This window comes from Amphiura filiformis, chromosome 13 (assembly GCF_039555335.1).
Source record: "Amphiura filiformis chromosome 13, Afil_fr2py, whole genome shotgun sequence".
Lineage (NCBI taxonomy): Eukaryota > Metazoa > Echinodermata > Ophiuroidea > Amphilepidida > Amphiuridae > Amphiura > Amphiura filiformis.
Window position 1 is genome coordinate 7946726 of NC_092640.1, and position 16857 is coordinate 7963582.

General features: G+C 35.7%; 1 protein-coding gene across 2 annotated transcripts in view; it reads left to right on the forward strand.

Annotated features, from left to right (window-relative positions):
* Positions 1 to 12598, forward strand: part of LOC140167945 (uncharacterized) — a 137658-nt gene extending 125060 nt beyond the window's left edge. For both annotated transcript variants that reach the window (XM_072191237.1, XM_072191236.1), the window contains exon 2: positions 6055 to 12598. In XM_072191237.1, coding sequence (XP_072047338.1) covers positions 6061 to 6615 — 555 coding nt within the window. In that variant the 5' untranslated portion in view covers positions 6055 to 6060 and the 3' untranslated portion in view covers positions 6616 to 12598. The remainder of the gene's footprint in view (positions 1 to 6054) is intronic.
* Positions 12599 to 16857: the final 4259 nt, after the last annotated feature.

The window sequence follows — 16857 nt, forward strand, 5'->3', positions numbered from 1 at the left end:
GGCTACGCTAAACACAAAAATGCTCCTCCTGTAAAACTGTCCAAACTGCACTTACGATAGTGTAGCATTTATTACGTAGGATACAGGGAGTCCCCGTCCCTGAAAGAACTGCATCGTCGAACTCTTAATTGTCTGGGTATTTTGACGCGACGACCAAACATAACTAAATAATTGGCGTAGTTAAGGAAAAATCATAATTATACTTGTTGACATTTTGACAATTTACCACACCGTTCCTGAAAGATAAGAATTTTACGAAACTCCCTCATTTCCAGTCCACTCCACGGATTCAAATATCAATCAATGATCTGTATTCGGAGTGTTAATCACTGCGCACCATCAGCGCATGAGGCGTCTATTTTCATAGATAGATATTTGACTCCATGGAACAGATTGCAAATGAGGTAGTTTTGTAAACTTCTTTCATTTCAAGAACGGAGCTGTCAATGGTCAAAATTCAAAAAATTTGTGATAGCTGATATATTCCTCAACCACATTGGACATTTATTTATGTTTGGTGTATGCCTTTAAGTACCCAGAAAAGTCAGTTCCAGACGATAAGGATACAATGTATTTTTAAACAAGGTATGCTGTTTATTCTGTAACTGATTGACAAAATGGATTATTAAACTGGTCACTTTTAGTCATTAATTACGTACAGGTACGTATTGCTTTTTCCCCACCGGTCTTGCTGTTCATTTTGTACTACGCTGTGAGCTGTTCCATCTGGTTTTTTTTTTTTGTTTTACGGTGAAGAAAAAACATCTTAAGTGGTGTCCCATTGTGGTCCATGTTGTGGTCTCAAGGGTTTGGTTCTGAAACACCGCATAAATCTTAATTGGAAGATGTCAGTAATTCCAAGTCATAGAATACTTTGGCCTGTACTATGGCATTGTTTCATCTTATGGTCAAATAAATTAAAACACTCAAGCACTTCATGTTAGATGCATACAAAAACAGTATAACACCAATGTGATTATAATTATGAAAAGAGTGACAGAGGTGACATATTGTCGTAAGGAGTTAAAACTGAGAGATTATAGCCTTGAGAGAATCTATGGTTTGATCCATATTGGAATATGTAAGCTTTGCATGAATTGGATTTTTTGAGGAACGCCATCTCACTGCTTCAACCAGATGCAATCCTGAAGCGGCTCGCACCATACATGTTTTACCCCTGTAGTTGTTCTTAGTTCACATGGGATATTCGCAGAACCGTGGGTGTTGCATGCCGCCACTCTCTATCTCTATCGTATGTTTGTATTAAACATCTTGTCCCAGTTGCTTCCAAAATATCATAGTCGTTCTACCATATCGCTGTTAAATCCCCAAGATCAATGCCTAGGTAAACCAGACCATGTTGACTAACGTACTGTTGGTTTTTGTCATTATCGTATAATTATTATCAAGTTGTAATTTTAGCCTCATTGAATTCTTTGCTTTCCCTAAAAACTAAAAAGTACACCTTTTGTTTTTTAAATGTTCCTTCGTTAAATGTTTTACCGCAAAATAAATTGTCCTCTCCGGATTGGCATTATAGTTTTTTTTTTTTTTTTTTGTAATTTCATCGCACCCCGCACACCTGGTTACGGCTCTGGATCCAAATGTTTGAACTACGATGACATCAAAACCAACGTATTCATAAAAAACAATCTTCCATTTTACGTTTTATAACTCAAGTTTTTATTTATCGCTATCTAACTCACCTAGGGACCTTTTGTGCGTACGGTCAAACGACTTGGCAAATGTCGACATGAACATCATAATCTTAGCCTTGTTATTAATAATTTTCCTATCCACAGTGGGAATTGATGTAATATTAGATTCCTCAGGTTCAATTTAATATTCACCTGGACTATACTTCAATCGAATTCGAGAGAATATGTGACATTTATAGACGAAAACACGTAACAGGTTGGCTTTAGGTTGATTGTAGGTTTTTAACTGTAAATATTTTAATTGTGTATGGACCTTAATCCATCCACAAAGGAGATGTAAATTGAATGAACACAGTACGCGATCCAACCGCGATCGTATATCGCATATTTCGGATACAATAATTCAAATACTAGCCAATCACAAGTAAGTTGGCATGGTTGGATTCACTTCCGCGTTTATACGCACGCGCAGACGCACACGCTTGCGTACATCGTGCAGTGTAAAGCAAAAAATCGTCACGATATATGTCAGGCTGTGCTCATTCAATTGAAATATCTAGTATAAGCAACAAAGTAATCAGTTTGCATCAATGCATTTTATTGAGCATATTAACCGCATGTTGACGGCAGTGGCGTATTTTGTGTGTGTGACGTAGGGGATGGAGGTTGGTGTAAAATCTTTGAACACATGTCGAAGCGGAGAGAAAGTAGTGTGTTTAGCTGCCACATATATTAAGTTTCTTGAACAAATTCCGTAATTTGACAATTCCAAGCTAAAATAATCACAATAAAAAGTAACTATGCAGGGAAAATGCATGTGAAGCGCCCTAAAACGTATAATTTGAAGTGGCGTCATTTGCTCCCAGATCAATTACTTCCGCTCGAAGCGAATGCCAATGCCAATTTCAACCTAATAATCAAGTATGAACATTGGATGTGACAATGTGCGCGGACCCCCTTAACCCCCCACCCAACCCTCCCTGTGGGCGGTACTGTACATAGATTATGTCATGAAAAGGAAATTAATATTTGTTGACAATATTTTAGGGACTACTCCGGTTGGGAAGTTGGTCGAATTTCGACGGTTATGTAGTTGTATAGCATCGAATTGGTATTGCTTTATAGAGGAAACCAATAGCTGTAATTATTTAATACCAAATATAATATATGGAGGAGCGGGTAACCACAATTACGTCAGTAAAACAAGGGTTAACGGGAAAATACGTACAGTAACATTGTCACATGATTTTGATCTCGTCCTTTTTGTTCCATTGTACGATGCATAAGCTTCTTCCAGTTTTCTTCAGACCAAACGGCAACAACATTAGAATATACACCAATTTCCGTCAAAACTATCACTGTGTTACGAATGTCTCATGATGTAGGTCAGAGGAGAAGTTTTAAATTAGGCACTGCAATATGCTGATTCCTCTTAATGCTGTTGAAATGGAAAAGATAATGTTGCTTTGTGGTGATTTTGTTACCGCTGATAAGGCATTGTTTTACTAACACGTTATACAGCTCATAAGCTACAATATAATTGAAATGGAAATAAGAACATGTATTATATGCAGATATGAAACTAGAAACGCTACAAAAGTCACTAAAGCTGAAATCAATAGGTTAATTGCTAATAACAAATATCTGGAAAATGAGATGTCCCCTTCACACCGACAATACGATCAAATGTATTTGTCAAAAATAAATCGCAGACAATGCAGACGCTTGGAATATGAATCGTAGCCTACAGTGTAACAAATACCATTATCAGGAGCCAAGCTCTGTATAATATGACTCATGAAAACTTTCTTTGTGGTTTATTACTCCTTTTGTTTTTAAGTATACGAAGGAGCACTTGAAATGGAACCCTACACCAAAATCCAGCGCCCTTTTACACGGAATAAATGGATATTTTCAGTGAATTTGCATTGAATCGTCCATCGTAGGGAATGAGTTTCTGAACAACAACAGTTTTATCGTAATTCACAGGCTTTACGGCGGCGCCACAAAGCAGGAGACCTGGGAACACCGGTTTCCCCTATTCAGAATCAAATAATCGTTAAAAAATGCCACCACTCTATAATGTATAGATCGGTACTTGTAGATGAAGCGTCAATAAAAGATAATAACGTTTACAATGGTCTTAACCCTGGTATCATAACTGCTAACATATTGGTCTAAAGTATATAATAATATACATATTTAGAATGGTAAAGACTTGATCATTCAAATTTAAGCAAGAATATTTATTTTTTGAAGAAACTCTTTAAAAAACGGTTTTTTTGGCCCACGTTTTTCGGACCACATAACAAAACAATTCTTGAGTCAAACATTTTTTTTAAATTAATTTTTAAAACTAGATGAAAATATCATGGTCCTATTATGTTAATTTGTTGGGTTTCGATCAACTTCACCAAAATTATATTAAATTTAGGCAGACAAAATTTTACCATTTTGGTCCTTGATATATTTGTCTAATTAAAAATAAATAAATAAATAAAAATGGACTAGTTACGTGGTCCGAAAAAAAAAATGGGCCAAAACACCGTTGGGGGAGGGGGGATTGTCTCCAAAAATGAGCATTTTCGCCCAAATTTGACCTCTCAGATGATTTTTTTTAAAGGTCTTTGCCAACATAAATATGTATACTTTTATATACTTTCAACCATTTGACAGTTATGAGGCCCAAACGTTTCCGTAATTCCAGGGTTAAGACCACCCTTAAGTCTTCCTCGTGGTCAAAGAAACATTAAAGTCACTAAAATGTCACTATGTATTAACCTAAAAATGTTTAAACCAATATCCACAGGCTATGATGACCTTTACTTCCGAGTACTACGACCAAAAGAGATGTGAGGCGCATCATAATGTTTGTGTTTATAGACACAGTTACACTTTACTTAACATTATTACTTGTATATTGTATGTCTGTCTGTGAAGGTTGTCATTCATCAAAGTTAATATATACTAAATTGGAATCACAAAATTAATCACCTGGATTCACATTTTTCTTGAGAGGCTACGGTATCGCACCTTATCCTAGGTGCATCTTCAGGCCATCTGTTGATCTGATGGTAATTGGTCATCGACCTGTTGCAAGGTGGTGTTGCTGAGGTCGTTGATTTTGAATGTTTTTGATACCGTAGGCTCTGACGAAAAAGTGAGTACAGTTGATTAGTTTTATGATTCCATTTTCACATGTATGTCCGTCATCATCTTTGCCTATTATCTTAGAGTAGTCTGGATACGAGATGTTCTTGATAAACTCACACGACGTTAAACCTCATAGCTTTAAATAGCTAAAGGGCAAATCAAATGAATTACAACCTTGAAAATGTGTTCCAGTATTATTAGCGAAATTAATGTTCTTGTTTGCGGAACAGCACAGATGATAATTGTCATAATGTGTGCAAAGTCGGTCGTCTGTCTGCATCCACGCAGATTGTCTTTAAAGTCGTGCAAAATTGAAAAACAAATCAACATAACAGCATGATAACAGACCCTATATAAATATAGTTTTACCTTTAGTTGGTATGTTTTTCAGCATGTAGATAAACTGGGCTCAAAAAGAAACGTATAACAATTTTCATTAGGTCATATCTTAAATCCTGTCCATAAAAATAAACCAAAATTACGCACAGGATTATTTCAATAATCGAATCTAAAACACATGTCAGTATTCAGTTGTCCAACGGACACAACTGACACGGAACAGTTTCCTGGACCACATTCACAGGCGAATAATTGGCACCAAGCAAAAGAAATCTGTGAGAATGAGTACAAGATCCTTACACAGGTGATGATTTCCAACAGGGGCGTAGCCAGCTTTGTTGGTCAGGGGGGGCAAAATAAAATTTTTGGGGCACAGACGAAAAAAATTGCAGTTGCATCATACAATACATAGAGACTGCATGTCTTCGAGCTTCCCGAAAAGGGCCTTATTGGGATGATGTGCGAAAAAAATGGTATTTTACACTAATTTCGCCCATTATCCGGCTTAAAAAGGGCTTTTTTGTTACAATGTGCGCGCGAAGCTCGAAAAAAATTTGTATTTTACACTATTTTGGCCCTGAATTTTGCTAGAAAAGGGCTCCTTGCCCTTTTTCTTTTCCTTTGCCCTCCTGATTTTCTCTTTCATTTTTTGTCAGAGGGGCACTTTTTCTTTTTTTTTTTTTTCAGGGGGGTCACTCTGCCCCCCCCCTGCCCAACCCCCCCCGCTGACTACGCTACTGATTTCCAAAGAGTAAGTGGAATAGTGTGGAACGGGGCTTTCTATTTGAGCCCATTTTATAGCATCGTCATATCAAAAATAATATTTCTAAGATTGTATTTATCATGTGTACAAAGTGCGACCAATGTCTAATTATTGTTTTACTTTTCTTTGTCTGTATTACAGAACACCATGACCGGGGATGTCATTCCCTTGTTACTAGCTATAGCGTGCCTATTCCTCACACCGGCTATATCACTTCCGTCCAAAACGGGAACAGCGAGAGATATCTCACACACAGATATTGAGCGATTAATTCTTAACACCATAGAAACAGTAGAAGCCCAAGCAATCAACAGGAAAAACGGTGGAACAAATGAAGACGAGGTCGGTGGGACACCGTGGAAGGCTGAGAATACATGGAAAACACCCACTTTACCTGATTTAATAAAAGACTGGAAAGAAAGCGTCAAAGAAAGACAAGAAAGTCTAGCGGGAAATGATATTTTACGGGATATACCAGACGCGGATGCAGCGTTAAATGACAAGAGAAGTAGGGATTATGGCTGGGGTATGGCTTTTGGTAAACGTGGGTCACGGACACAAAATGAAAGACATAAATTGGAATCAAGGAATAAAGAATACGGCTGGGGTACCTTCTTTGGAAAGCGGAATGAATATGGCTGGGGGCATATGTTCGGAAAGAGAGACGCAGAAGAAGTAGATTATGACGATTTTGTAGCATGATAGATTTTCGCTTAGTAAGTGACCCCTTCCCCCTCTGAAAACCTTTTCATTGCTTGCCCGCTTCAATAACATTATATTCTCACAACTTTGGTGCATCCTGTTTTACCAACAACTTGGCTTACGTTACATGAACTGGCGCTGACCCGAACTCAAATAGTGACTAAGAATATTTCGTTATCTTTTTCAGTTATCCCGAGCTACCTTTCTGACTTTCGGTGAATGGAAGACATAATTCTTTAAACATGTGATTACAGACACAAAATCTTCAAATACTAGTGTTCATGATCAATTTAAATTTAATTGTGCATAACGTTTATTTCAAATATAGGGCAATGTTAAAATAAATATGATTCACCTTTTTTGGGTATTATATGGATTTTTATTACGGAAACGGTTTATTTAAAAAGCAATTTTTAAATGAATTGGTCTGAAATCAAATATATCCTTGATGAGGTACATTAGCTCACAAAACGAGCGATTTTGATAGTGCTCTTCTATATTGCGAGAACGTCACCATACAAACATGCATTTTGGTTTTTAATTATATTGTAAGTTAATGTTATCTTATCAAGAATCATATCACTTAATTTCATATGAAATTTATAGATAATGTAAAATATAAATGGTATCAAATCCTACGAATATTATTTCATATAATACTCTAAAATTAATCACGTTACAGAACATTTTAAGTATTTTGCCACCGACTCTATGTTCAATACAAGCTCACCATTGCGGTATTGTAGAGTTTCAGTCCTATTTATTACAAGCAGTTTCAAGTCCATTTCTGTCATAATCACTCGAGATATAAAGTCTACAAATAGTTTTACTTGAAGCAATTCAAGAACTAGAACTACTACTAACGGAAAACAGGTGGCTGATAATAACTTTGGCACAAACTTGTTCGAAACAATTCACCTAACAAAGTAATGTGCGTCACTAACCTTGGGGTGGTGATTAGCTTACCAAGTTTACCAAGAGAAGAAACATTGGGCTATTCCAGTTGAATTTCATACACCTCGCATGGAAGATACGACATTAATCACCCACCCATTCAGGAAACAGCATTTGAGATTCACACTCCCTGTGTGGAAGATTCAGAACATGTTTTCCATATGGGGTGTATGGATTTCAACTGGAATAGCCAGGTTGAGGTTCTGATTTCACACAAGAAAGTTGCGTTTCAGGCTTAAATGATCAGATGAAATGGGCGAGGGTATTCGGTTAAGCTTGGATTTCTATTGAACATGACAAAACCAGGTGTGTTTTGAAGCTCTCTCGGGCACTCTATGTGATACTTCAAACGTATTCATGCTACCAATAATGATTTATACCGACCATTAAAAATGAAAACATTAAATATAGATTATAAAAAGGGATTTCATTATTGTTTTAGAACTTTTTCTTTTTTGCAAAGTATTAAACAACAAATGATATTATTAAGCTACATTAAGTTTTTGATTGATATTATCTTAAAGAAGCTACTGCACTTTATTTAGGATGGATAACATAAAACTGTGACGTCATTTGTTGTCAAATTCAGACCTGTTCATGTAATGGAAGAATAATATCAATCAGATTTACGTTTTTTTTTAAGATGACAGCTCAGAGCTATTCACAATTCACAATGACTATTGTATGTTTATGAAAACTGAAAAACATAACAAGGCGATTAAGTCGAAGTACATTATCGTAAGGACCTATTTAAAATTATATTAGGGGATTATTGAATGGTAATTCAAGGCTGGACTAATATTAGTTTTTGGCTCATTTGTATTAATCCGGTCTCGATGTATATTGCCATTTCAATCAGAAATGAAAATCCTATAATAGCGCTTACTGATGCCATATACAAATTGGGCATTAATGGTTGTACCTCCATTTGCAATTAATTGTTTTAAACATATGTACATAATAAAGTTATAAAGCTATTCGAACCTTATTTAAAAAAATACCCTAGGCTTTTTGTGCCTTTTGTGATCAAGATAGAGAAACAAATACTATATTTTTCCTCGCTTGTAGCTGTAGAAAAAAACAAAGGTTATGAAACAAACATGATGTGTGTTTATTAAGTCAATTTGTTTATAATAGCTATGTGCGTTAATTGTTGTGTGTGTTAACGACGATCATGAGAATAAATGAATGTTATGAATTTAAGCAAAATTTATGCCTGAAATGAAATTCAGGCAATAAACGGTCTGAATTTCAGAAATACTATTTCTCAATTAGGCACCAGAACCAAATTTGTTCGATCTTTGGATCGACCGTCGATGCTGCTTTGATGCTTGTTATTAATAAACTAACAACTAATTATTGAGAGTTAATGCTAAATTTATATTGGTCAATATCAAAACATACTAAGACTCATCTGTTATCACAATTAACAATAGTCAATTAATTGATTTCATAAATAATAAGGATCGATCAAGCATCGATGGTCGATCGAACGATCGAACTAATTTGTTTCTATTGCCTTAGTCTTTTGGCTAGTATGAACAATTTGTTTTTGTTTTTGAATAGTTCGTTATCATGTACATTTGAAACCTCCAGAGTTCAATGCAATTTGGTGTATCTGCATATGAGATGTATTATTTATAGTAGCTAGTTCAATCTTATAATTATTGCAAATTGAATGTTGAGCTTCGAATTGAGTGCTAATCCAGTTTAATAAGCCTATTCCAGTTTAAATAGCTGTGCTTTTGAAGTGTGAAATTGTGCAAGAAATGTATTTTCAGTTTAGAAGAATTTATATAATGACGATATTGGAAGTAAAATACAATCCATGAAAAAAAGTTGGTACTTTTTCTCTTCTTTGGAATTATATATGCCCCCACTCCTCTAATGCAATGTTGGACATTAAGTCATATTGTGGGCAGGTCTATGAAACATGACCCCCTCCAACATTGAAAGGTGGGTAGTGGGGAAGGGTGCGATATAGAGGGGCGTACACTATTTGCAAGCATGTTTCATTCGCCTCTCCCATTTTGGTAGGTCACGCATTTCAATTGCCATCTTTTTCCAGGATTGTAGCTTAATTAATGTTTGTTAATTAAAAAACTAATGCTGAAAACGTTCTTTATACTGTTAAATACACCTTGTCTTGTTCAAATGTCAACTTTTGTAATTTCAGGCATTCCTATTTAATATCTTAATTTGGCTGTCTAGCTAATCATAAGTTGATGAGAGAACGTGTTCTATATTGTCTGGATGCGTGCTTTGTATACCGTCAGCAAAAGAGATGTATTTAAAGAGTGAATGGTTTATTTTTAAACATAAAAATCTTTGAAATGTTTAGGTGTTTGTTTGGATATATAACGGCAGTAAGTGTGTGTGTGAATAATTACGGAATTTAAAAAACTGCCATTGTAATCAAAAGAAAAGTATGAAATAATCGCTTATTCCTCTTTCATTAATTTCTTTCCTCATGTCTGTATCTCGGTTTCAAACACCAACCTTATGTATTTCAGCCCTTCTTACTACTATCTCTTGATGTTTCTTTAACTCCCAGCCCGTCACCCTGTTTATTTAACTCCATACACCCCATTAAAAGAAAAAAAGGAGAATTTAATCTACCAATGTATTGATTTCTGCTTAAGAATAGAAAGCGGAAGACACCACACACCATCAGCTGCAAGTAATCCCGATGTCAGACAATTACAGCACTATTTTTGAACTTATTGTTATCATTCCTAATAAATTCTTTAGTTTGACCCTTGAATTTCCATGAAAAAGGATATTAATTAATCACGCTTGTTTTTCCTACGCTATTATAATTTGGGCGAACATGTTCTCGTCTTTAATTTGAGTGTGTGGTCCGACTGTAACATGTGGTGTTAACAACCTCACATTCAGGCTTATCACCAAAAACATAAATTTATACACGATTTCAAGCAAATTGGATTCAAATATCAAACATGTGTACAGCAGTGGCCCATATAACAATACACGATTTCCGGGGTGGAACCAGGAAACATGTGTACCGCAGTAAAGAGAATGAATGTGACTGTCAATCGGATCACAAACCTTTAATGATAATTAAGACGAAATCGTAAATTCTTCTTCTTCTTCTTCTTCCTCTTCTTCCTTTTCTTTTTCTTCTTCTTCATCTTCTTCTTCTTATACCAATTCTAAAAATAATAATACCAATGATAATAATACAAATAATAATAATAATAACACTAATAATAATACAAATAATAATAATAATTCTAACACTAACAATAATATAAATAACAATAATAATAATAACACTAATAATAATAATAATAATAATAATAATAACAATAATAATAATAATAATAATAATAATAATAATAATAATAATAATAATAACAATGATAATGATAATATATCGAGGATGCTAGTTGACCAATTAGCTACCTAAGATATCTTATAATACTACTACTAATAATGATCACGATAATAATGATAATAGCAACAACACCAACAAAGAGGGTAAACAAATAATGAATGATGCTTTAAAACCAGTATATATAACTTGAAAATCCTATAATCTAAGTGACAGACTTGATAATGATAAATTTAGATGACACGGTGTAGAATGCTTAGAACCATAAAAAAGTTGTATAACAAATGTCTTAAGTATAAACTTAGAGCCAAATGAACTAATTAAACGCTATTGGTGTTTTGGTAAACATATATCGTACCTGAGAATCATGACTAACTGACTTTTAGACCGACAGACAATGTAGCTAAAAACTAGTCAAAATTAGTGCTGTACGTCAAACAAATTCCTTGTTCGTGGTTTTAATTTTGTAGGTTAGTCGCAGCAAACATGAAAGTTTTTCGTAACAGGTTCAAAGATTACCAGAAAGCGTTTTACTGCTGAGATAGATAAAGGTTGTAATAACGTTCTGAGAACATTTTCAACTGAAACTTTTTTCATCACATGTTTGAAAAGTTGCTACAAAACATAGTAAGACGATGTTACGTAAAATAACATGTTTTTCTAATCTTAATCGGCATACTAACTCGTTAAAATGTTTAAAAATGTTTGCTTTTTGCGTGTGATGGGGTAACCTTTATGACATTGTGTTCAACACATTGTGCCTTTTATGTAAAACCTCTCTCAACCCATCTGTGTTCATTCTATACCTACCTTTTTCGTTTAACATTTATTGTTAATTTATCTATGTACTTTGTATAAGAATGTACGAGTATTTCGACGAAAGCAGATGATGGAATTTTATAAATAACATGTAAATAGATCAATAGTGTATTTGGTATGACTATTAAACGTAAAGTTATGTTTAATAAACCGTTATTTAGGGTATTCACAGAAAACACAAAACGTGCGTGTTTTGGTTTTAATAACGTCTAACATTTCGGGTTATATAAAGGTCAAGGAAACGTTTTAAAAACGTTTTATATGAAATTTTAAGAATGCTGTCAAATGTTATTGTAATGTAGTTCGTGGCAAGCATCTTTGCCAATATTTTGTCAACAATTAAAATATATAACATTACATTTTATCTTAGAATGTTTGCAACAAGTTTTCAAAAATAATTGTGTTATGTTATTAAAATGTTTCTATAACGTCTTATGTCCTATATATAACCAAACATTAACGTTTTCTGAAAAACGTTTTGTATTTGTGGGTTTCGCACTTTGGTGTCTAGCTTTAAATGAAACAAGTCCAAAGATAAGATTAATGCAATTGTTTTTTAAAACAAATGTGTGAATACAAAGGTGATTAAAAGGGCAGTTTCACTTGTTTCTGCCAACTTTGGAACTCCTTTTTGATGTGATAAGCCCATAGCAGGTTTGTAATCATTATGTTGGTTAGTTTGTGTATAATCATACCAGATGTCCGAGAAAAGAAGCTTATGTATTTTGAAGCCAACTTAAAAGCTACAAGTAAGGTAATATTTATCAAAGAAAAAGAAAACTGTGAAATTCTATTATTGTTAGCTGTCGATCAGTAGTAAGAGTAATAAAAATTTGAGAACGAAAAAGTCTTAAATTGGTGTGCTTGTGTTGTTCATACGCTATTGTGCGATTTTGGCCCGATAATATGATCCAGGACCATATGGTCCTGGATCATGCTCCAGGAACATGCTCCAGGAAACATGCTCCAGGAGCATGTTTGTCAAATGAGATCCTGAAGCATTCTAAGACAAACATGCTCCAGGAGCATGCACTTAAATTGAAAAATATTATAAGTAGTCAAACATGCCCCTGGAGCATGTACCCCCTTCCCCTTAAATTACAAAAAATTTCTTTATATAATTTGACTTACATTTTGTTGATTTGAAAATTCAAAAATCAGTGAATAGAAGAATCGTTTTCAACCCTCCCAAAGTTGAAACTCTCCAATTTTATGGAAAAAAAGGTGGGAATGAGATTGTTACTCGGACCATCCTGATTTAATCTTTAATTACACGCATGCAGGCGCTCTACCAGATGACCGTCTATGTGTGGTTTTTCATGCAGGGTCTGCACCAGGAGCATGTGTCGGCGGCGGTCTGAATCAGAAATTCGGTAAAAGAGAACTTCCCATAAACCGTGGGGAAGTGGAAGGTAAAATATATACAGATAGTTTCGTTGGAAAAGTATATCGTGCCACTTCGGTAATCAACTTCTAATCGGCGTCTCTAGATCAGAAACAATGGGTAGAAAACGATAAGCTATGTTAAAAAATTCAAAAAAAAATGTCCCGTCGGGTCAATAGGGTAATATGGGGTCAAATTTCATACTTCATAGTTCAAATTTCAAAACTGCTCACATTTTGTCAAAACCACATCTGAGTATTCATCTGGTTACAACGATTCAGAAAAAGCAAAGTTTGAATGTCACGATTTCAATGAAAATGGTCTCACATTATTCATCATGTAAAATGAAGTCAAATAAGGATGCTTTGTTATCGCCAAAATCGGACGATAAAGGCCAATCCCCATCGCAGCCTATAGCCGCTTATTGACCTATTTCACGTATTTTGCGATATAGGTAATGAAACATCTAGATGATGAGAAATGTTCATTAGGTAGGTGTGGTAGGTGTGAAATACATCTGACTGGGCGTTTTAATTACGTTACGAATAAAGGCATTGACATCATCGAATGGCTGCTCAGTGCTGTTATGTGTTTAGTTATTATATAGGCCTAATAATTATTATTAAATGTATTCATCATTCCTTTCTTTTCCCTTCTCTGTACTTATTCTTTCCTAGGCCTACACTTTAGCACTCCCTCGCTCTCATTGTCCCCTCTCACCCTCTCTCTCTCTCATTCCCATCATTTTCCTTATATGTCTATTTATCTACTTGTCTTTATTATATCTTTTTATTTCTCCCTTCCTCCAGCCCTCTCTCATTCTCCATATCCCCTCCTCCCCTCTTCATCCCTCCTCCCTTCCCAAGAATTCTCACAGAGGTGAATCTGACCCTCCCCAACCCCCTCCCTCTTTGGGTACGCCACTATTTCTATACCAATCTCCTTCTTAAAATACAATTAAATGGAAATTTCTTAAAAACAACCTTCATAGGCCTATACTTATACTTACATGTATACGTATAGCGATTACCATTATAGTGTAATATAGATATATGGACTGGACATGGCAGCCTTCATACATTCTAATGTGTAATCGATCAGCAAGAGCATTGAATTTATTTAAATGAAGCGCCTAAAGTCAGGTGGGTGGTAAAGATGATTGCATCGACAGCTAAAGCCTCCTTATATACTTCAGACCCACACAAGCACACATTTGGGATACGTGAGTACAATGGTACCACTTTACACATGACTGCCCTTACACATGACTGTAGTGTGGTCACTTATTGATACTCGCCTGTTGTGTAGAGCGTTAATATGATGCCGGATCAGTGACCAATTTAATGGCGGAACCCCTTTATTCGAAACAATGGTACCACTTTTATGAATAGCCTGTCGCAACTTCTAATCGGCATCAAACGAACAAAAGATTATATAATCTATTGCGACTCTATTTATATTTAAAAGCTCTTTGGCATTACTAGCTGCTGAGTGAATTCACTCCTCAAACCAAACAGCCTTTTTCAAAAAAAGAGATAATCAATTAAGATGGCCAAAATATTTTCTCAAACATAAAAATATTACCCAAAAGTAATATTGTTATAGTTAATATAAGATTAAAAAATAACCACACAACGTCTGTCTATCAGTTTGTCTGTCTCTGTCCATCAGTCTGTCTGTCCGTCTATTGTCTCGGAGACTAGGGGTCGCACGTTCCTCGAACTTGGTGGGTGGGTGCATCTTGACCCGAGACAGAACAAGTTTGTTTTGGTTAGCAGGTCAAGGTCACCCGAGGTCATCTGAGGTCAAATTAAAATAGAAACTGTCATATGGGCATGAAACTTGGTGGCTACTTGAGACGAATATAACTTTTAGTTGTATTCGTTTCGGGTGGGTATAGTCAAAATTTAGAGCCAAATTTATGAAAGGTCATCCGGGATCACCTGAGGTCATCTAGGGGTCATCTGAGGTCAAAATCGTAAAAAAATGTAATATGGACATGAAACTTGGTGGGTACAGTCAACATTTATAACTAAATTTTTGGAAGGTCATTTCAGGGTCACCAGGGGTCATCTGAGGTCAAATTATTAACAACTGTCGGATTGGAATGAAGCTTGGTGGGTATAGTCAACATTTAGAGCCAAAATTTCGGAAGGTCATTTTTGGGTCACAAGTGGTCATCTGAAGTCAAACTAGTAAAATTGTTGTATGTGCATGAAACTTAGTGGGTACAGTCAACATTTGGAGCCATATTTTTGTAAGGTCATTTCTGGGTCACCAGGGTCACTTGAGTTCAAGTTAGTAACAAACGTCGTGTGGGAATGAAACTTGGTGGATACAGTCAACATTTGGAGTCAAAATTTTGGAAGGTCATTTCGAGGTTATCTGAGGTCAAATTAGTAACAACTGTCGGACGGGCATGAAACTTGGTGGGTACTGTTAACATTTAGAGTCAATTTTTAGATGGTTATTCGGGGTCACAGGGTCATCTAAGGTCAAAATAGTAAAAGCTGTTGGATGTGCATTAAACTTGGTGGTCATTTCGGGGTCACCAGGGGTCATTTGAGGTAAAATTGGTAAAATATGTTGTATGGCATGAAACTTGGTGGGTACAGTCAACTTGATTAAGTTTTAGAAGGTAATTTCGGGGTCATCAGGGGTCATCTGAAGTCAAATCAGTAAAAAATGTCTGACGGACATGGTGGGTACAGTCAACATTTAGAGTCAAATGTTTGGAATGTCATTTCGGGGGCACCAAGAGTCATTTGAGGTCAAATTAGTGGACGGGCATGAAACGTGGTGGGTACAGTCAACATTAAGATCAACATTTTTGAAAGGTCATTTCGGGGTTATTAGGGGTCATCTGAGGTCAAATTAATAAAACCTGTCGGATCGGCATGAAACTTGGTGGGTGCAGTCAGTATTTAGAGCGGAATTTGCGGAAGGTCATTTTGGGGTCACCAGGGTTCATCTGAGCTTAAATTAGTAATAACTGTAGTATGAGCATAAAACCTGGGGTATAGTCAACATCTAGAGCTAAATTAGGGAATGTCATCCAGGATCACATGAGGATATCAAATTAGTAAAACTGTCATATGGGCATTTCGGGGTTACTAGGGGTTATCAGAGGTCAAATTAATTAATAAAACTGTCGGCCGAGCATGAATCTTGGTGAGTGCAGTCAATATTTAGAGCTAAATTTTAGGTAGATCACTTTGGGGTCACCATGGGTCATCTGAGCTCAAATTAGTAACAATTGCCGTATAGGCATGAAACTTGGTGGGCACACTCAACATTTAGAGTCAAATTTCTGGAAGGTAATTTCGGGATCACCAGAGGTCATGAGGTCAAATGAGTAAAACTGTCGGACGGAATAAAACTTGGTTGGTACAGTCAACGTTTAGAGCCAAATTTTTGGAAGGTCATTTCAGGGTCACCAGGGGTCATCTGAGGTCAAATTATTAACAACTGTCGGATTGGAATGAAGCTTGGTGGGTATAGTCAACATTTAGAGCCAAAATTTCGGAAGGTCATTTTTGGGTCACAAGTGGTCATCTGAAGTCAAACTAGTAAAATTGTTGTATGTGCATGAAACTTAGTGGGTACAGTCAACATTTGGAGCCATATTTTTGTAAGGTCATTTCTGGGTCACCAGGGTCACTTGAGTTCAAGTTAGTAACAAACGTCGTGTGGAATGAAACTTGGTGGATACAGTCAACATTTGGAGTCA